The sequence below is a fragment of the Ascaphus truei genome, chromosome 9 (genome assembly GCF_040206685.1).
Source record: "Ascaphus truei isolate aAscTru1 chromosome 9, aAscTru1.hap1, whole genome shotgun sequence".
Taxonomy (NCBI): domain Eukaryota; kingdom Metazoa; phylum Chordata; class Amphibia; order Anura; family Ascaphidae; genus Ascaphus; species Ascaphus truei.
The window spans coordinates 23,535,046-23,557,577 of record NC_134491.1 but is presented as its reverse complement, the minus strand read 5'-3'; the positions used below and the strand labels follow the sequence as shown (position 1 = coordinate 23,557,577).

Below are 22,532 nucleotides of genomic sequence, written 5' to 3'. Positions count from 1 at the left end.
ACACCATACAGTATGTGTATTATAATGTAATAGGCTACATGCTGCATCTGGGTCTTTGGATTCTTTTGTTTTGTTTTACAGTATATTAACTTTTTAATGATTTGTTTTATTTAATGTCCACAGGATCCTAGATCAGATGAGCTTCTCTGGCTGAAGTTTTATGTTAAATGTAAAACAACGGATAACACACAGCCCCAATGTGTGGAAATATTACCCGCCCCCCTGCCAGTCACTTTGAATTAACCAGAGTTTCTAAAACTGCTAACAGTATAGAGTTCACTTGTTGGTTTTAAAGTACAACTATTCCGGATGAAGGAGAGCAATTAAATCTGATTCTTGCTGAAGATGCTTGCAATGCATTATATGGATGATCATGCACATACACCCTTACTCAGTAAGGCCCAACGTGGCTGACTGCAGTGCGATCGTCCAAAAACTGCCAATGACTTGTTTAATACAATTACTACATTACATGTGAACATAACACAGGTCACTAATCACTAGGAATATGCAAACGTTTACAGCTACTGCAAAGAACAAAAGAGTAGACCCTAAGGAGTTTGGCACTCTTCTAGGCTCATTCTACTTCTGAGTGAAGGTACAGAAAATGGAAGACAGAAAGAGAACTCAAAACACAAAAACAAAAAGTTTAAACGAATATTTTTTGACAAGAATTCACACACTTTGATGGTGGATCACTGCATTAGATCATGGGACCGCCATTGTTGCCAAACGTTACCTATGGTTAATACTGTAGTCGTAGCCCTCACTACGGTCTGTAAACGTTAACCATGTTTGTGTAGAAAATGACATATTATTATGTTTATTAGCATCTCTTATGAATAGTGTGTTGGTTAGAACAAAGGGCTACCCATAGTTGCGACCAGTTTAAAATGAGAAATTAAGATCTCCGTTCCTTCTGAAGCCAACACATAAACGAGACGTAAAAGAACAAAGCAAATGACACATTACTAGGTGGTCAAAGTCCTCAGGCGGTGCTTCCTGTGAACGGCTCAGAGACGTTTGTTCAATGACTATATTTACTACTCTTAGGTTAAAACTTATCATATGCTGAACCAGCCTAGTTACTGATGCCCCGTGGGGCATATTTATTTCCCCAAGACATGTATAACGAAGCTTTGCAGAGTAATAATATTAAAACGATAATGGGCCACATTGACAATCTATCCTGGGAAGGGACAGAGCTTTCCAAACACATCCGATTCCTCAAATCTGTCAATATCTTTGCTGGGGAAACGGTCTTTCCGGCCATCTCGAGCTCAGCTCTGAGGCCGAAAAAGGGTCATCACCTCCGAGTTTACGTCGAAATCCCTAAACAGAACCAGGTTATAAAATAAAACAGAGCCTGGACCAATTGTGAAGGCCATGAAGTATAACCGTTCACCGATTTGTACATAAACCCGATGATGCCCAGATAGGATCGCCACAATCTGCAGTGCAATAAACACATACGTATTGCTCAGTTATCAGTCGTGGGTCAACTGTATGACAGGCTGGACACCTCACACATGGTTCCCATTGTAGCTATGAATGGCTTGTTGGACATGCCTTACCTTCAGAAGTCTGCAGAACCAACGTCTTGCTGTACAGGCTGACCCCAGCCTTGTTAAAGGCTTTGACCCGAGCATTGTAGGTGCTATTAAAATGAAGACCATCCACTGTGCACATTGTCTCCTTCCCAACAAACACTTCCTATGGAAGCAAGACACAGCTAATTAGGTTGATGCTAACAAATAGTTTGTGGACAAATACGGGTTCCTTATTCCATTGCCAATGTGGAGTACTACGCTATTCAAATGAATGGGGCGAAAAGTCTCTCCAGTACAGGGCTGCTGCTTCACGACATATTGAATAAGGGCCTTTGTAGTGAAGTCCCGCTCTTCCTTTTGTGTCCTCAACTATTTGATCACAACTTGTCCAGTGGTTTAACATTTTGGAAAAATATAGCGTTTGTGTCGAGTCCTTAAACGCGGGCTTTTTTTCTAATAGAAAACTGCTTGTTAACGCTGCAAATGGGAAATTACTGCATATAGTCGAGATAATACAAACATAACCTGCTAGTTGTGGATCCATATCTCACCTATGCAAGGAGTAAATCCTTACAGCGCTGTGAGTCTTTCTGCTCCATCTGTCTCTCCCGTCAGGCCTGAGCCGTTTTTATCCAGGCATTTCTCTGCTATCTGGGGTGAGGTTTAAGAGCCGCGTTTGCGAATATACTGCCTGCAACCTTCGCATAGATGCTGTATATAAACAGCTGAGTTCATCCGTCAGCCAGTTAACCATCAGAGAAGTAAATCAATGGTGACCTAACTTGATCTATTATGTTTAGAGCAGCCTCCATGCCAGAATGACTGAGCCCCTAATTGAGCCCGCTGTGCTGAAGTAGAGATATCCTTAAAACCTGGCCTGTTGGTGGCCCTTGAGGACCGGAGTTGTGCAGGCCTGCTCCATGGCATCGTTATAGGCGGCTAATGCATGTGATGTGTAATCCAGATGAACAAGCAACACACAGGCAGGAATGAGTTAAAGGAGCAGGTCTTCCGACCAGTTTATTTGTAATTTTTTTAGGCACCATTTTTTTTACAGGGTGGGAATTGGGGGTACCCCTCACCCAAAGCACCACTATCTACAGTCCCGGGGACACCCCAGGTCCCAAGATACTTACACGTGAATTAATTTAATAGGAAGCTGCAACATCATCGGTTCTGGCTTCCTATTGGATGGCCATTTAAATCCCTTTTAAAAACCAGGAAGTAATACCAGTGACGCTCCAAGTATCTCAGTAAGCCAGGGGGTTCCCGGAGCTGAAAACAGTGCAATACAGCAACCCCCTGCCCCCCCCCGTTTCAATCCGGTACAAAAACTGGAGTCTAGTTAGTGTGGCTTCCTCCTTTAATGCCTTTATGCAATACAAAAAACTAAATTGTGATGTAAATGGCAAAAAACCCCAACATAAATAATTGCAAACAGGATGCTAACTAATAGCATAATGCCCACACTCTAATAGAGCAAGATATTAACAAGAGTCCAAGGCAGCTGGAAGCATTGTTCTCACCACTGTGTCTACACAATAAATATCAGAATTTGCAAGCTGAAACCTGTTTCTGAATATATTTTCCTCGGATCGCTTATATCCGGTTATTTTAGGTGTGCTACCCTTTTCGTCTTTATTTCACCACCTTTATGCCCATCACGCTTCTAGTAAAAGGGTTAAGGGATAGGTGAAGGTTTTTGGTCTTTAATATATTGTCGCTCAAGGTCTCCAAAAGGAAAGCACCTGTTCAACCCTGTAACCCAGGGGGGCTCAACTCATGTTCTCCAGAACCCCCCCCCCCTCCTCCAACAGGTCAGGTTTTAAGAATATCCCAGCTTCAGCACAGGTGGCTCAATCAGTGGCTCGGTCAAAGACTGAGCCACTAATTGCACCTCCTGTGCTGAAGCAGGGACTGATTTAGCCACCTGTGCTGAAGCTGGTTCAGTTTAAAATCTGAACTGTTGGGGGGCATCTTGAGGACTGGATTTGAGCGGCCCTAGTCTAACCGATCCTAAAGCTACACGTACTTCGAGTCAGCCAAGGGAGTGTATCGCAGTCATATGGTGCTCACCCGAAATTGGCCGCCATTCCCATCATCCAGCTCCAGAATGTATCCTTCTGCCTGCACCATGGACAGCGGCGGCTGCTTCCACGACAAGGTGGCGCTGTTGTTGTGGGTGCAACATTCCTCCATCTGTAGGGTGGGGGGTGCTGGCACTAGAGAGGGAACTGAGCAGAATTTAGTGTAAGCCTGGATTTTGTGAGCGACTGAAGAAAGAACACCACGGATTTCCCCGCACTGAGCCCTATTCCCAGCCATGATTAATATGGATCATGTACAAGATTGTAACACTACAAAGTATTGGGCAGAGTTGGGCGGATTGTTTTGCCGCATTTGGTTCCGGAGTGGATCGGCCGGTTCCTTTTGGTCCACGGATTTTAGCGGATCAATCTCCAAAAACGGTGATTGACATTTTGTGGATGTTTTTATTATTACCAATACACTCCGCGAATTTCCGCCACCCGTGGACGGGTTTTTTTTCGAATCCAATCCGCGGACTCAGCAACACGTCGGTGGATTCTTGAGAAGCCACCAATGGATTGCAGCATCCGCGGATTGGATTCTACAAATCCCGTCCATGGGTTGAAACCGAACACATCCATTTGCGCATTTTACACGGATTTTGGGGGTAACATCAGCGAAAATCTGGGAAACGGATTTGGGCAAATGTATCCATCTCTAGTACTGAGCGACAAGCTTTTATGAAACACTATATGTGCTTATTTAAATCTATGCACAGTACATATAACTTTTTTCCAGTACAAATCATTTCCCCATAGAGGTTACAAACTAATAGGGAGATGAATGCACTATTATACTGTCTCTAAGAAGCTGAAACAGGCTGGTACATTCTTATGCTGCATTTGTGTTTGCTTTAAGGTGTTTTTTAGTTGTGCATTATTTCATATATTGAAAGTTTGTCAGTTTTTGCCCACAATCATTTATTGAGTGGGGTTTCTACCAGCCTATTAAAATCGGACAATATCCAAGCCAAAATGGAAACGGGAGAGATTTTACATTGAAACATTAATAAAAAAAAGAAATGCAATTGATAAAATATATACAGTCATTTTAGATTACGTGGGACTGCAATTACAATCACTTTCAGACAAATAGGGGGGAGTGTTCAGCAACAGATCTAGTACATCTGCACTGCTACAGTACTACTCATGTACGCCTGCGCCAGCACTGCCGGCACACGGCTAACTCTCACCATTATCAGTGCACTGTTTCTATGTATGCCTCTTTGTATTAGAATGTAGTCATTCAGGCACACAGGACTCAATAGTCCAGGGGTGAGCAACGGCAGTCCTCAAGGGCCACCAACATGTCAGGTTTTCAGGAAATCCCTGCTTCAGCACAGCTGGCTCAATCAGTGGCTCAGTCGAAGACTGGAGTTGGCCACCCCTGCAATAGACATTAACTGAGATATTTGTGAAAGCCAAGAAAACTGCACTGTGTGTGGATAACATCAAACATTGTTGTATATATAGGTATCTCCATGGAGTCGCACAAAGCATTAAGCGCCATATGGGTGCATCTGTGTCCTTTTAACCTCAAACTATGGAAAGGAAAAAATATATGAGTGGGACGGGATATAGAAATAAGGCCACCTAAAATCAGCTTCTCTGGCACTAAGTGGAATAATTGACAAATGAAACATAAATCTAGAAGACCAAACAAAGTGAGCATTTCAGAAAGAACATACAGTATCAGCATGACAAATGAAATGCCACAATCATTAGCGCTCTAGTAAATAAGACCTGATTTGCCTACTTATCAAGTTGGACAGAAATCAGACCCATTTAATTGAAGGGGAGACATGTTTCACTTTGATAATTGCAGCAAGCACACAAGGTTCTGTTATGGTGACGGATTCCCACAGGAAATCACTGCGGTCAGTGGGGGACTGGGCTTGTTCTGTGTCTTTACACTCTAAACGGCTCCATCTTTGCCTATCAACGAGACCAATCTGACAATGCCGCTTCTCTGTGAAGCATTTCAATAACTCAAGATCACAACTGTACTAGTCTGTAAGTCTCCAAACATACCACTTAGAGTGCTAGCTCTTCGGGGCAGGGACTCCCTTTCCTAATGTTATTTTCATGCCTGAAGCACTTATTCCCATTGTGTGTTATATTATTATGCCACGTGCATTACTGCTGGGAAGCGCTATGCAGCTGGATGGAGCTTTACTATATAAATAAAGATATACCTACAAATGTACTATCTACGTAAAGATCTGAGCACGGCTGTTGCTACAAAGAGAATAAAAATAATAATAATGTTTATATATATATGTATATATATATATATATTCACACACATACATATATACACATACTGGTACACACACACGCAAACATATATTAGTAAGACTATTTATTCTAATAAAAATATAAAAATATTTAAGCAAAGCGTTATGCACTATGTTGTGTATGACATTGCAAAAATGAATAACAAAAGCTGTCCTTAGATAAACTCACCGGGATAAATGGGTTGCCAGGTCACTTTGGCAGCTTATCAGAGAAAATATTTGCACAAGCGCAGACTGGCATTATTGGGTGGTATGAAACAGGCTTCCTTTAATGTGTTCAGTTTTAAATGTATTTCTAAAGCAAACTACGGTATCCAAGCTTGGCACCTACATCTTAATCTTGGGTGTCTTGCCTCCTCTTTAAAAACAGCAGTGCCACCTACCTGTCTACTTCTGAGTATATCCCATCCCATAACTCCCAGTCAATAGTGTCACACTGATGTCTTTCTTACTTCTGATCTTTCTCTGTGACACCAATAAACTAGCAAAACCAAGACGGGATCCTTATCCCACGGTTCACCAGTAGTTAGTTGGCAGGTACGGTTGACCAGTTGGTTAGTTGTACATCCTATCCCACGGGTGCATTTTAAACAGTGCCCATTTGTTTGAAAAATATATATCTTTCTATCCAATAACCCTCTGGGTGCCTGATGATGTAGGTAACATCATGGCACTCCATGGCACCATGATGTAGTAGCAACGTCACAGGCGGTTTGCTCGTTTTTCTCGGGGAGATGACGCTCTGCGCTCTTGAGGAGCGCTGAGCACGATCTGGTTGTCTTAGGAACGGAAGAGAAGGACTCATCAGTGACGTCACAGTCATGTGATCGCACCCGAGGAAGTGCCGGAGGGCTGTGACACTCAGGTTTTTTTAGAGCTCAGTTTATATAGAAAGAGAAAGTCTGAAAGGCATTATGAGTTTATATACATGAGCTTCTTTGGCTAATTTTAATGTTGCTCCAACAAAGACCAAGAACCCATGAATGCATCTGCATGTCTTTCAAAGGCCCCCAAAACCTGCTAATTCACCCCATTCTCACGTGTCATATAGGGGTTCAGCTGCAGACACGGGTTCTTGGGTAATGATATGCAAATTAACACGCCGAGTGTGTCCCTTTTAGCTTTCTGTGATTTCATGAATAAACTCCCCAGAGCAAGGGTAGCCAAATCCAGTCCTCAAAGGCCACTAACAGATCAGGCTTTAAGGCTTACCCTGCTTCAGCCGAGGGGGTTAAATCAGTAACCCAGTAATTGACTGAGCCACTGATTGAGCAACCTATGCTGAAGCAGGGATATCCTGAAAGCCTGACATATTGGCGGCCCTGGAGGACTGGCTTTGGCCACTCCTGCCCGAGCGCTTCCGCGTGCTGCATGCTGGTACGAAAAAGATGGCAATCGCTACTTAAATATAATTCTTTATGACGCAGTATATATTGGATTTTTTCAAATTTGCCTAAGCACCAAAATCTGTAACATACATCCCTTTGAGAAAGATGTGTTTATTCCTGGAGCGTCTGTCCGTATGAATAACCACCACGTAGGCATCTAATTATTGTGCTGCCAAGTGTCCAGCCCATTGTTTTGCTGAACTGTCACTTCTGCTAAGCCCGAGATCGGCACTCACAGCACTTGACAAGTAAGAAACGACTCCCACATCTGCACAGATGTCCGCTCCCGCCAAACGTAATCAGCTAAAATGAACATACCACAGCGTAATTCGATTCGCACCCAGGAAAGTAATATCCTGTCAGCTGTAATACATGTAGGGTGATAAATATGTAGGATAAATAGCATTTCTGCAAAAGGAGTGGCGATAAATGTGCTGACGTCTGGGAACCTGGTCAAATCAATCTCAGGCGATCATTGCTGCAATTAACACATTTAAAGCATTGGAACAGTAAAGTCATACTTCGGACTCCAATAGATTTGCAGGTGAACTTGGTATCCAAGATTACATAGGTCCTACACCAGGGGTAGCCAACTCCCTCAAGGGCCACCAACAGGTCGAGTTTTCGGGATATCCCTGCTTCAGCACAAGTGGCTCTTCGACTGAGCCACTGATTGAGCCACCTGTGCTAAAGCAGGGATATCCCGAAAACCTGACCTGTTGGTGGCACTAGAGGACTGGAGTTTGCTACCCTTGTCCTACACTATGGCAGAATGCAATACATTCTCAAGACTTGGAAAGCTGAATGGTCCTTCCATGCCATGGAGTGTACAGTACCTGTACAATAATACATGGTGGCAACAATGAGCAAAGTGTCAACATTTACCTTTCATCTGCACAAAGTCAAGTTGATGGATTGACTGCAGGAGAGGTGCACTGTCCAGGTTTAGGTCAAAATCGGTGTTCATTCTTGGAGTGAGGGTTCCCTTCCCCCACTGATCCTCAGTCAGGTGCACTCTCCTAATAAGTGCGTCAGATATCTAATTAAAAAAATGTAAAATAAACCATTACAGCGTTAGGTTCAATACAATGAAAATGATTAGGGCCCAATATTTATTTATAGCAAGTCTATCATAATTAGGGTTGCCAGGCGGATTCTCCAAAAATACTGGATACAATGGTAAAAGGTGTGATGCGCTCAAGGCACATACACACCCCCCCCCCCTCTCACCTCTCTCCACGCCGTTTCCTTCTCTCATTGACCCCACCCCCAGGCACCTGACATCTCTTGATTGCCTGCTGCTGGGTAATGCAGCCAATCAGGATGGAGGAAGCTGCCCAGCCCCCCAGCAGTAGCCCTGCTCTCATCCTGCTCAGGGAAATCCCGCGGCCCCCCAAGCTCACTATGTCCAGAGAGGGAATACCGGTCCGGACACACACGTGCAGTATTACCTCTCATTTTTTTACTGGACAGAGTGTCCAAACACACGACAGTCCGGTTCAATACCGGACACCTGGCAAACATGATTCATAATTTGGTTCTGATTTTAAATTCTTTAGTATTTGTCATTTATTTTACATTTTGTAATAAGAGTTTTAAGCCAAAGACATGGACAAGGTCTTCTGGTTTCTTTGCTAGAAAACATACTCTTTCTTGGTTCCCAGATTATTTTAAATTCCTGTACATCCATCAACCTTAATCCCAAACATGAACTGAACCCTGGAAACAATAGTTCGTGGTTAAGAAACCCCAAAAATGTCATTCAAGAAATTTGATTCAATGTACAGCGTACAGCACTGTCAGATTTCCCATTAGGCCCGAGACTAAGGCGGCAAAATTTGGGGGCGGCAAAAATGCCCGCCCCCATTTGCCGCGCTCTTAGATTTAAGTGAACTGAGGGTAGTAATCTGTATAATAAGATACATGACTGGGGCCTTCTTATAGGAGCAATCCAAGCAATAACCTACGTGTGTTTTTATTAAATAAATCAGTCCTGTAGTATTAGTTAATACTTGCTACCTTTTTTTTATTTTAAAATTCAACTCAATGCCATTTTTTATACGTTTTAATATACAGAGTATCTTTTGATTTCTAAAGCAGGTTTTAGCCAACTCCCCAGCAGTGCAAGATCTTTGTAACACTTTCCTGTTCGTGATAATTTGTTGCAATATTCCCCACAGTTTGAGCTGCAAACTGTAACAATAGATAATGTTACCGTAACAATATAGGAATACCTTGTAGCTGCTGCATTATACTGACTAAAGGATTGATTTGAACCTGAAAGGTGGCCATTTAGTGAACCCTGGGAAACAGGATTTTGCCGATCGATCACGGGAGAACCAATCAATCGGCAGTTTAGGTAATTAGTTTTTCAATAAATGTAATTTTCTTTTTCAGCTGCTTGGTTTGTCTATTTAAAAAATAAATATGTATTTTATGCTGGCTATGTGGGCACCTAAAGAAGACCAAGTATCTGCAAAACATAATGCTTCATTTCCCCGCTCAACAAGAAGTACCACAAAATTTTAAATTCCCTCCTCGTCCAGAGAAAATGCCTAGTCTTTTATAAGTGCTGTGCTCAGGAGTAGAGGTGAAAAATGGGCATTTGCAGTTCAGTCTGCTATTTTGGATCCTGTTTCTAAGAAACCTTGTGAGTAATGGGGGGGTTTTGAAAACTATAATTTGAAATGGCTTAAGGTCATGCCAAAAAAAAAAAAACCTATTTAATTCAAAATACGGAGAGTGCAATTATCTGAGACACTGGGTGCACTCCAGCTGAACCACAACTGTATGTGCATTCAGGTGTCCTTTGTACGTCTGCTATGATCAAGGAAATTGTTCAAGGCTAACATTTTGTGTGATAGCAGCTCTTAGGCACGGAGAAATTAAAATCTAAATTCCCAGTAGAAGATTCAGCTAGGTTTCCAGATAAAAGCTTCTCCATCAGACAAGAAAGGAGCACCCACCTGGAGAAAGCCACTAGGATCATTTTCTTTGATGACCTCCAGACAATACTCCATCAATCCAGTGGTCTGGCGGAGTTTTACAGTGCAGTGAGATATCTGATCTCGCACAACCTAGAGGTGAGGATAGAGTTCCATCAAAAGTTACATTTGGAATGTTTCTACTTACCCTGTTCTGTTCTGACACAGAAAACCTTATAATACCAATGGGTAGGTAGCAAGACCTACAACCAACCAAAACTTCCAGTCAATTCATCGGATTTCTGATTAGGTAGTAACATTTCAAAATTGTTCACAATTAATAAAGATACGTACATTAAATAATATGCAGCCATTTAAAATCTATTAAAGGAGCAATTCAAGCACTTTAAAAAAATATATATTATTTTAACATAGGACTGTAGCAGGGTGTCTCTGGAGCGGAACCCCAGTAATTCCGCTCTGGGGATCCCCTGCTTCCTGAGATACTTACCTCCAAAGGGGGCGCCGGTGTCTCTGCAAAGTTTAAAGCTCCCGCGTCACGTGGGCCAATAGGAAGACGAGCCTGATGACGTCATGGCTTCCTATTGGTCCGCAGGGTGCGGGAGCTTTGAAACTCCACCATTTCGTGAACCCTGCTAGCAGAGCAGCTACCGGCACCCCATACGGAGGTCTGTATCTCTGGAAGCTGGGGATAGCTGAAATTAACGGGATTCAGCTCCTGAGACCCCCTGCTTCAATCCTCTGTTAAAAAAATAAAACAACTGCAAAAAAAATTAAAAAAACTTGTGATTGCCTATGCAAGATCATGAAGTGTTTGAACATTTTGCATAAGGATTAACACATCTTTAACATGTCTTCTCGTTTCATTCTGTGTCATTTTGGAATCCCTCGCCCCTACAGTATTTAGTATAGCAAGATGCAGATATGGACTTTATGTATCAAGTGAAGGTAATTTAATGTGTATCAGTTCTCACAATACTCAGTAGGAGGGCGAGTGTCCTGAATTAGTACGGTTATAAATAAAATACAGCAGGTAAAAGAGGCAGGTGATATTCAGCGTACCTGAGCAACAACAGTGGGAACTTGTTTACGACCACTAGGTGGCAGAGTTGACTAAACTTCAAATGAATAACGCCACATATTTAATATTCCATGGGATATTTAGCCTTTCATGGCATTCCTTTCAAATCTCAGTTATTATCGCCTCTGTCAAGATTTGACATCTCGCACACGCATTCAGAGTTCAAGAACTGTCACCAGATCTGCATGTATTTACATCTGGATATATTAATCATAGCACTGTATAATTAATCCTGTATATCCCAAGTGGTTTCTCTCAGCACCTTGCCAGATGTTGTTGCAATTTACTATAATATTTATTTATTTGCTGTGCATCATGGAATAGTTTGTAAAGGCTAAGGCGACCGATCCTGCTTTCACTGTTCTCTGGTGCTGTGGTAATAATTGGCACCTATCACTATAGACCAGGGCTCTCCAACTGGCGGCCGTAGGCCACAGCCGGCCCGTGAGGCCCTGGAGAGCCACCGGGACATTCCGCTCTTGCCGATTCCTTTGCAGGTGTTCAGGCGGCTACTTGTAATTTTGCAAAGAAACAAATTTTTTAAGCAAAACTAATATAAACATGTAGAATACAAATGCTGTCAATGTGTGCACTGCATGTTTAAAATATTATAGTTTTAAAGTCTTCGATATATATTCAAGATCACATTACGATATTATGATATTCAAGGATGCCCACTCCCCGTACCGCTAACATCCAACTCCCCTCCCCCTCCATCCCATTGGGACCAGCTGTATGGCTATATATATCCTACAAACATGTTACATTTATACCTTGCTCCCTATCAAACTCCGAACATATCACCTCAATTGCAGGCACTTTGTGGCAGGGCGCAGGGCCTCCTTTAGTTTTAATATCTGTTGATTTCTTTGTTGTATAGAATTATTATTCCTCATAGTCTGCCGGCTAAAGGGCTGGACACATTGTTGCTACACAAAAATCATAGATAAAATAACATGTAGCAAACGTCGGTGAACAGAACATTCAAAATCGGCTGTGCAGAAATAAGAATCTTATGTGCACAGACAGGGTCACGCTGGCCTGACAGGGGGACGGGGACATTCCTGGGGGGCCCACAGCCGTGGCAAAAAAAGTGTTGGGCAAGGCCAGGCACGACAGGCTGAGGAAAGGGGAGAGGGGAGTTTGGTGCCAAGATGGGCAGTGGGAAGAGGGGGGTGGGCTTCAATCATATGGACCCGAGATGCCCCTGTCTGATACTGTGAACAGAGCCCTTCAGTTAGTTATCTTTATTCTGCCATTTTCACTGCCTACTTAGTTGGATAACAGGCCGTTCCTCCGGGGGATCAATCCGCAGGTCGGTCACATTGATCTGGCACACAGGGGCTGTTTCACTAGAACAGGGGTGGGCAATTCCAGTCCTCAAGGGCCAGTAACAGGTCAGGTCTTCGGGATATCTCAGCACCAGCACAGGTGGCCCAATCAGTCCCTGCTTCAGGACAGGTAGCTCAATCAATTTTTGCTGAAGCAGGAGTATGCTTAAAACCTGACCTGTTGGTGGACCTTGAGGACTGGAGTAGGCCACTCCTGCTCTAGAACATTTTGGAGGAAAGAAGCTGCTAGATTGCTTTTGGTTTCAATTCCGCATTCGATTTGTTATCATCTGTGATCGCCTTCAGGCTAGTCTGCACATCTAACAGAATCCGTTAGCATTTTGACTTGGAAATCTGATATAAGAAGATTAATTATATAATTGTTCAGTTTTCTAGCTATTCACAACTAATATGATGCCAGCTCTGAAATAGATACACCTGCCCGGAGCAATAACAAAAAAAAGTTATGGCTCCCTGGGGAATAGAAACACAGGGAAAGTTAAAAGGAAGGATGGATGTGTGATTACCCCCTAGACTAGAGGAATCCTAGCTGGAAAGGATTGGATATTGGTTCAGGCTTCTAATGACGAATACAGCCAGGAATATTTATTTGCACTGAAGATGACCATGTTAGGTCTGTACTATGTAAGCATTGATGATCCCGGGCACAAAACGGATTTTCAAAAAAGAGATTTAATGTATCAAAATAGCACCAAAATACGACGTTTCGTCCTTCTTAGAGGACTTTTCAAAAGTGACTGGCATATAGAGAACTAAACAGGTTCAGTATAAATAGTAATAATGAATAATTGTGGGTGGATTTATTTAAGTATTGGTACAAAAATATCATAAGGTATGTCAAAGTCACAAAGTATTTGCTAATGTTCATGTTGAAATTGCCCAGTTTATTAACGCAGCATTCCTCACAGCACTTTTTTTGTTTTAATGCATGCAGCATTTGATTGCCATTAATGAAAATTAATTACCTAAGCTGCCGATCGATTCGTTCTACTGTAATCGATTAGCTCTCCGGGTTCACATAATAGCTGCTGCTAAATCAATCCTTCAGTGTAACAAAGCAGCTACAATGTAACCACTTATATTATTACGGGTAACATTGTTACAGCTATCAACTCAGCCACTGTCTCCTGCTGGGAATACTGCAAGAGATCTGTTTGTGATCATATGGCAAGAGATCTGTTTGTGATCATATGGCAAGAGATCTGTTTGTGATCATTTGTTACCAAAGCTCTTGCTCTGCTGGGGAGGTGGGCTAAAACCTGCTATAGCAACCAAAGGATGCTCCGTATATTAAAAGTCATTAAAAATATCATGAAGAGTGGAATATATTTACAAAAACAAGTATCTAATACTACATAACTGATTTATAACAAAAACCACGTTGGATTGTGAATGTTTTGTTGCTTAGTGCTAGTAATGTTTTGTTCTCTTATATGGAAGTCCCATGCCAGGAGACAGGGAGTCTCAAAGCAGAAGTGCGTAAATGGAAGGAGGACTACAAGGAGGCCCTGAATATTATAGAGACTGCAAAATGAGAACATTTAAGACTGAAAGAAGAGAATTCTGATTCAACAGACCACATCAATGAAAAGAATGAAAAGCTTGAAAAAAAAAATAAACTTATGGAAGATGAAAAGTTTGAAGCAGAGCACCGACTGCAGAACCAACTGCAAGGTCTGCGTACACACCTCCAGAATGCAGAGGAGAAGCAGCGAACTCTGCAGGAAGAAAATCTGCAGGCTGCTAAAGAAGTAAAAGTGCTGCAGGAACGTCTGATTACCCAGTGTGTCCCCGCAAAGGAGCATGAGGAACTGAAGGCTACCCAGAGCATCGCTAAAGGTCAAGCTTAGAGGCCAGGTGACTCGGTACAAGAGGGAGCACAAGAAGCTCCAGAAACTGAGACAAGTAGCTGCGGCCCGAGCAAAGAAATTCACAGTGCTTCACAATATAATGAAGGAGACATGGAAGCAAGCTCAGAGAAAGCACAGTGAGGAGATGAATACCCTGAGAGAAGAATTGCAGGATGCACTCAAGAAACAGGGATCTCTCGCGGATGAGATTACAGTATTACAGGAAAAGGTATTAACCCTGCCCAAGCATCGGTATCCCACAGCAACTAAAACCCATGAAGAAAAGGGTACAGTGAGAGCTGGGAACACCGCTCATCTGAACAACAAGATTGCAAAGTTTGAACCGCCTAAACAAGCACTACCTAAACCTTCAGACACCCAACAGGCAACAAAAAAAGGTATACGTGCAGAATCAAAAGCAGAATTTACGCTCCTCCCTCTCCTCTCTCATCTCTGCTACAGACCCTGACAACCTAGTCAGGAACTACAACTCTGCCTTGTCCTCCTCTCTTGATCTACATGCCCCGCTTTCTCTCTGCCGCCCTCGCCCTTCTAACCCTAGACTCTGGCTAAATTCCCACACACGCATGCTGCGTTCCTCCACTTGTTCCTCTGAACGCCTCTGGAGGAAATCCCAAACTCACTCAGACTTCCTTCACTACAAATTTATGCTATCCTGTTTCAACTCTGCCCTCTCGCAAGCTAAAAAAGCCTACTTTTCTTCACTAATCAACATGCACAAGTCTAACCCACGCCGACTGTTCTCTGTCTTTGATACTCTACTCAAACCACCCTCTGCTGCCTCTCCTTCCTCCATCTCCGCTCAGGACTTTGCTGACTATTTTAAGGAAAAGGTGGAATCCATACGTCAGAACATCCCCTCTGTTTCTTCTTCCCATCCTACACCTCTTCCTAACTCTCCTCCTGCCTTCCTTGACTCTTTTTCCACTGTCTCAGAGGGGGATGTGTCTCTGTTGATCGCCTCTTCTCCCTCTACCACTTGCCTTCTTGACCCCATTCCCTCCCATCTCCTAAAACCTCTTGCTCATTCTATAATCCGTATGCTCACACAGATCTTTAACTCTACCCTCTACTCTGGTACCTTTCCATCCTTCTTCAAGCATGCAACCGTTATACCATTACTCAAAAACAGCAAGCTCGACCCTACCTGTCTTTCTAACTATCGACCTGTCTCCCTTCTGCCTTTTGCCTCTAAACTCCTTGAACGTCTTGTATTCTCTCGCTTGCTCCATTTTCTCAACACCTATTCTCTCCTAGACCCTCTGCAATCTGGCTTCCGCACTGCTCACTCCATGGAAACAGCCATCACTAAAATAACTGACGACCTCCATGCTGCCAAAGACAGAGGTCATTACACTCTGCTCATATTACTCGACCTCTCTGCAGCATTTGACACCGTGGGCCATCCTCTTCTCCTTCACATTCTCCATACTCTTGGTATTCGGAACAAAGCTATCCTGGATCTCATCCTACCTCTCCCATCGTACTTTCAGTGTCTCTTCTGCTAACACCTCCTCCTCCTCTATTGATCTCTCTGTGGGGGTACCCCAGGGCTCTGTCCTGGGACCCCTTCTCTTTTCTCTGTACACACTCTCTCTAGGTGACCTAATAACATCTTTTGGGTTTAATTATCACCTCTATGCTGACGACACACAAATATACTTTTTAACACCCGACCTTACACCTGCTGTACAAACCAAAGTTTCTGAATTTCTCTCTGCTACATCATCCTGGATGGCCCTCCGCCGCCTTAAACTCAACATGGCTAAAACAGAGCTCCTCATACTTCCTCCCAAACCTGGCCATACTACCTCCTTCCACATTACTGTTGGAACTACGATCATTCACCTAGTAGCCCAAGCACGCTGCCTATTGGTCGCACTCGACTCCTCTCTCACATTCGCCCCTCACATTCAAAACATTTCTAAAACTTGTCGCTTTTTCCTCCGCAATATCACAAAGATACGCCCTTTCCTCTGTTACTCGACTGCTAAAACTCTGACTCAGGCCCTCATTCTCTCCCGTCTTGATTACTGTAACCTCCTGCTGTCCGGCCTTCCTGCCTCTCACCTGTCTCCCCTACAATCTATCCTAAATGCTGCTGCCAGAATCACTCTACTCTTTCCTAGATCTGTCTCAGCATCTCCCCTCATGAAATCCCTCCCTGTCTCTGTACGTTCTCCCTACCTACCAATTAGACTGTAAGCTCCTCGGGGCAGGGACTCCTCTTCCATAATGTTACTTTTATGTCAAAAGAAGCACTTATTCCCATGATCTGTTATTTATATTATCTGTTATTTATTTGATTACCACATGTATTACTACTGTGAAGCGCTATGTACATTAATAGCGCTATATAAATAAAGACATACAATACAGAAGAATTCTTAGCTGATGAAGCTGAAAAGATAGGACGTTCTCTGGGAGTGGATGTGGAACTCAATCCCAAAGATGCTGAACTGGCAACTCCATTGAGTGGAAAAAGTGCAGAAAGACAGCTTCAAGAACAGAAAACTCAAAGGGCGATTCTTAAACGCTCTGCAACTGTCGCCATACAGTCTGCCTACAAAAAGAGAAGCGCCCGACGCAAGGGAAATCTCATGACCACGCACTCAGTAAAAAGACTATACTTGGAAAAAGTCCTCCTCGTGCGACTGGGGAGTGCTGATCTCAAGCACCTCCGGGAGGAGACACAAATAAACTGGAGAAAGGGCTCCAATTCCAGCGGGACGAAGGGTTCTCTTCCTCCATCCACTCTCATTTGAGTCAGAGATCTCGAATAAGAGTGGAAGGATGGGCTTCGGCCATGGTAAGCCCGAGCTTCCCACAAACAGGGGAGGTATGTAACAGGGACTTATCCCTGTTAAAGAAAAGTGCCTCTAATCCAACAGTGTGATGGTTAATTGCATACCAGCAATTAACCAACTCCATCTGGCTGATTAGAGCTCTCATGGACAAACATTGCCTTGGCACACAAGGGTGCTGACCCAGGAGAGCAGAGCGGCCTTCCCCTACAGCTACAAGAAACAGATAAGACTTTCTTATTGGACTGTTATATATCTGTATATATATTTGGGCTAGTAAATAGCTTAGCTAACCACCCAATTAGAGGGCTGGACTACATGTCTAGATATCCTCCAAAGCGGAGTAGGTTTTTCTTTGGCTTATTTTGAATGTTTTGCTGTGTTAAAGTGAGAGGCGCAATAAAGCCTAATTTTAGTTTCACTTTAAATGGTCTCCATTGCGTACTTCTCCACACGTCTCTTACAAAGGGATTTCCCTTTTGTTTGGATTGCATTCGGCAAAGCAGGTGAATACAGTAGTGCAGGGGTGGCCAACTCCAGTCTTCAAGGGCCAACAACAGGTCAGGTTTTTAGGATATCCCAGCTACAACACAGGTGGTGTAGTCTTCGACTGAGCCACTGATTGAGCCACCTGTGCTGAAGCAGGGATATCCTGAAAACCTGACCTCTTGTGGACTGGAGGTGGCCACCCCTGCAGTAGTCTTTTATTTTGTAATACAGGAGGGCCCCGGGCATGCGGCGAGTTCCGTTCGAAAGACCCGCCGCAAAGCGAAAATCTGTGTGTGATTTTCTGTGTGTGTATAGACCGGCAATTCGCCCTTCTACGCATGCGCAACCTCTGCAAACCCCCACATTCTGCGCATGCGCAACCTCGGACCAACCCGTTCTGCACATGTGTGACCTCGGACTGGCTCGTTCTGCGCATGCGCAGACATGGCGGCCCCCTTCTCGGTACCGCTGTTTGAACCTCCTTCTGGGATATGTCCACCTCTGTCCGGACACTGTTGACCTCCTGGTGTGAGGCATTCACTTCTATGCGGAGTGTGAGAACCTCATTCTGAGAGGGTTCCACCTCTCTATGGCACTTGCGAAACACTTGCTGAGAGAGACTAATCTCCTTCAGTGCCTCCTCATACTTCTGCTTCAGATTAGTAATCATTCTATCAGATTGACTCTGCTTTTCATCCATGGCAGTAATTGTAGCGTTTGCTGTATCTATATCTGTCCTTAGATCCACCAATTCGGTCTTGGCCGCCGGGTAAATTGCGAGCAGTCTTCTGTAGCTCAGCATTATTTTCTCTCTCCATTTTCAATTGTTCACGGAGCATATCACAGTTATGCCTGGAATTTTGCAGAGCATCTTCAGGGCTGGTCAAGGGATCGTCACTCACTTGTTCCGGCTCCGCTTCCCTGGTATGGTTGGTTGAGGGTTTCTCACCATCAGTACCGGACAGACACTTCTTTGGGGTACATGACTTCTGCCTTTGGCCCTCTGGATATTCTGTCATCCGCAGGACGAATTCTCCATTTTCTCTAGGCTGCAGGGCATCTCGGTCCCCCTTTTTCTTCGCGGGATCTGCGGACGTGTCTGTTCCTTCCACGGTAAGTGACAACCCGTTTTTCTTTTTCCGCCTTTTTGTTTTGGACGACTCCGTCCCATCAGGGATACTGGGGTCTCCGTCTTGATTTGAAACTTCAGCAGCTTCACTGTATCCGCCAGGCTTGCCTTGAAATTGCTGGCAGGAATATTCGGGGTCATTGAGACCTGTTTGTTTGGTGCGTACCGAGTTCAGGCACCCCCACCATTCTTGGGGTGTTTTGTGGATGTGATTCGGTTCGGGTTCCCCGTAAGAGATGTCTTCCTCCTTATCGGACTGGAAGGGTCACTCTTCCGTGGGGTAGGGTTCATTACAGGAACGCCACATCTTGTCCTCCATTTGGGGGCTATCAGGTGTATTTTTCTTCCTGACCTCAGGAGGCGCAATTGCAGCTGTTGTAACTATATTCGCGAGAACCCCAAATTGTGGTAGTCCTACAGGTGTGCAGACTTTGCTTGTAGAGTTCGTAGCTCTCACAGGCGTCTCTGTAGACTTTTTCTTCTTCTTTACTTTGGTATGTTTTATGTTTCTTTACTTTGTTTATGTTTTAACATAAGCAGTACTGTGCACACATTCTCTCATCAGTGATACTGGATGTGCACTTGCTAAGTAAAACTTCTGTACCTTCCTTGTGACCCCAGCGCACTGCTTGCTGCTGCAGTTCCTTGGCTCGTTGAAAAAAATAGTCCTCTGGCTGCTGCCCTTTTTCTGGGGCCACATAGGGGCCATCCTCATCGTCTGAATAAGGCCTGAAGGGACACTGCTCCGTGTGGCTGGGCTCTTTACACAAGGAATACATTTTCTTCCCCATTCTTGCAGAGTCTGTTTTTGACTTCAGCTGAACATAGAAGGGAAGGGGAGGGTTAATTCCCACTTGTGATGCTAACCAGGAGTATGCAATATTTGATCATTATATATATAATTATATATATATATATATATAAACATCTTCATAGCATAGGACAGTTCATAAGACCCAGGATTCCAAATAGTCCAACGTTAAACACACTCCCATAGATTTTGCCACTAGCCAAATAGGTAAGTCTTGTGTGGTGGTCTAGGTAACCGTGTGTGGGACTGATCACATAAATGAAGTAAATGGATTACTCACTGCTGACCTTGGGGATATCCTGGTCCTGTCCAGCGTGCTCCTACCAAGGAACAATTGAAGAAAGTGCAGGAAAAACGGCGGTGCATCTGCTGCTGCTGCTGAAGATTTAAAACCACACACTGCAAACCACAAAGTTTCCTAGGTGCAAAAATTTATTTAGGGCATGATAAAAACAGCCAAAAGGACACTCCAATGCGTTTCACGTGGTATCCCACGCTTTATCAAAGTGGTTTGCAGTGTGTGGTTTTAAATCTTCAGCAGCAGCAGCAGATGCACCGCCGTTTTTCCTGCACTTTCTTCATTTGACTTCAGCTGGGCAGCCATTTTAAATTCCCAGGTGTTTTTTTTTTCTTCCACCGGTAGTGGGGTAGACTCTGGTTACAGCATCAGTCCCTTGTGTGGGTCACCGTCTGTCGCAGTCTTCCCAGTCCAACTGTGGCATTGTGGCTTTCTTCAGTGCAGTGTAGTTTTCCTGCCTGGATGTGTAGCCCTTTAATTCTGGTCACTGCTGCACATGATTCTTTGTTGTGTTGCTCAGATTGTTGCAGGAACTATGCAGGCAAAAGCACAAAAATGTTCACAGGCAGTCTCCAGGTCCCCTTTAAACTTCAAGGGCCACCTCTCATCCCACTTCTAACCCCATATGTAAGAGACGTGTGCAGAGGTTCGCAATGGAGACCGTTTAAAGTGAAACTAAAATTAGGCTTTATTGCGCCTCTCCCTTTAACACAGCAAAACATTCAAAATAAGCCAAAGAAAAACCTACTCCGCTTTTTAGGATATCTACACATGTAGTCCAGCCCTCTCTAATTAGGTGGTTAGCTGAGCTATTTACCAGCCCAAATATATATATACATATATACAGATATATAACAGTCCCATAAGAAAGTCTTATCTGTTTCTTGTAGCTGTAAGGGAAGGCTGCTCTGCTCTCCTGGGTCAGCACCCTTGTGTGCTAAGGCAGTGTCTGTCCAGGTATACAGGTCTGGTCCCCTATGTCTTGCCATCAGCCTGCAGTTTCTCTGCAGCTCAAGATATCTTTTCTTCCTTGGTTCAGCCCCCGATTGTGAGACTAAGGAATCCTCCTTCCTGTCTCAGAACAGGCTATTTCTGAGAGGGCTCTGATCAGCCAGGTGGAGTTGGTTAATTGCTGGTATGCAATTAACCAGCACACTTCTGGATTAGAGGCAAGTTTCTTTAACAGGGATAAGTCTCTGTTACACCCCTCCACTTCTGTTCAGAAAACTGGTGGGTGGGCGGCAGAGACCGTGTGATCACTACCAATACGGACCCATAAGTCCGCTGGTACACAGGCACTGGAAATGTTCACTGCCCTTCATGCCATTCAATGGCAATTAACTCTGGATCGAGCTCCGATGCCCCTTATTGGAGCTTAGTGAAGGCCGGCGACAAGGGATAGTGTCAGAGCCGGGTTGAAATGTAGTGGGGGTCGGTGCCGCGGGAGCGCGCGGGGCCTATTACCTGCTCCGGCATCTCCTGCTGCTCCTCATCTCAGCGACGTCGTGGCGTCATGTCACATAGCGGTGTCACGTTGCCACGGCAACGTGATGCCGCCACGGTGCAGAGATGAGTAGATGCCGGAGAGATGGTAAGAAGCACCTACAGAGGCCCCGCGCTCTCCCCCGGCAATCAATTTAACTGCTGTGGGGAAGAACGTGGCGCCTTTGTAAGCGTGGAGCTCGGTGTGACGGCATCGACATCAAGCCGGCCCTGGGCCCCCGGAATATGGCCCTGTAAAGTATGATAGTGCAGATGACGTGCTATCGCATTGACTTTAATAGGCTTTTCCTGCGGTAGCACATTATCTTTGCTTATCACACCTGACAAAATAAGGGCCTGGGAGTTAAACAAAAAGGTCGCTTTACAATCAAGTCGGCATTTCAAACCATAATTGTTTGGTGCGTCTTTTGACTTCGATGGATGAAGGCACTTTGGCAGACTTTGCAATTATGTAATTAAAGGCATCAACGATTATGTCTCTTGTAATTTCTGCATCTATTTAATGTGCCAGGTCTGAGGCCGCAATACAAAGCTGCAGCTGTAAGATTGGAATTGAATATTAGAAATGTGATTAGCAAGTTTCCTGCATAGCAACATCATTCCCTGCTCCCCGAGATACGAACATCGGAAGCTGATGATGGTATCACTTGCATGTTTAAAGGTCCTGCATCATGCGGGCCAATAGGAAGCTGCAAGGGATGACATTGCGGCTTTCTATTGGCCCGCGGGCTACGGGACCTTTAAAAAATAAATTTTCTGTGCCCAGCCGAAGACGCTCCCGGCATCACCTTCCGATGTAAGTAACTCGGGAAGACGGGGGTCCCCGGAGCTGAAATCAACGACGTTCCACTTCGGAGACCCCCTGATTCCCAGCTAGTAAAAGAAAACGACAACAAAAAGGTAACGCCACTTTAAAGCATTCCTCCA

At 44.2% G+C, this 22,532-nt stretch overlaps 1 protein-coding gene across 13 annotated transcripts in view; it reads right to left on the bottom strand.

Moving 5' to 3' along the window:
* TRIM9 (tripartite motif containing 9) overlaps nt 1–22,532 on the bottom strand; it is a 124,889-nt gene that overhangs the window by 33,581 nt on the left and 68,776 nt on the right. For 10 of the 13 annotated variants that reach the window (XM_075613811.1, XM_075613813.1, XM_075613815.1 and 7 more), the window contains exons 4-7: nt 10,289–10,399; nt 8,208–8,361; nt 3,627–3,784; nt 1,575–1,713 (exon numbers count right to left, since the gene is read on the bottom strand). In XM_075613811.1, the coding sequence (XP_075469926.1) occupies nt 1,575–1,713; nt 3,627–3,784; nt 8,208–8,361; nt 10,289–10,399 (562 nt within the window). The remainder of the gene's footprint in view (nt 1–1,574; nt 1,714–3,626; nt 3,785–8,207; nt 8,362–10,288; nt 10,400–22,532) is intronic. The other 3 variants (XM_075613812.1, XM_075613819.1, XM_075613824.1) reach the window with 1 other exon arrangement.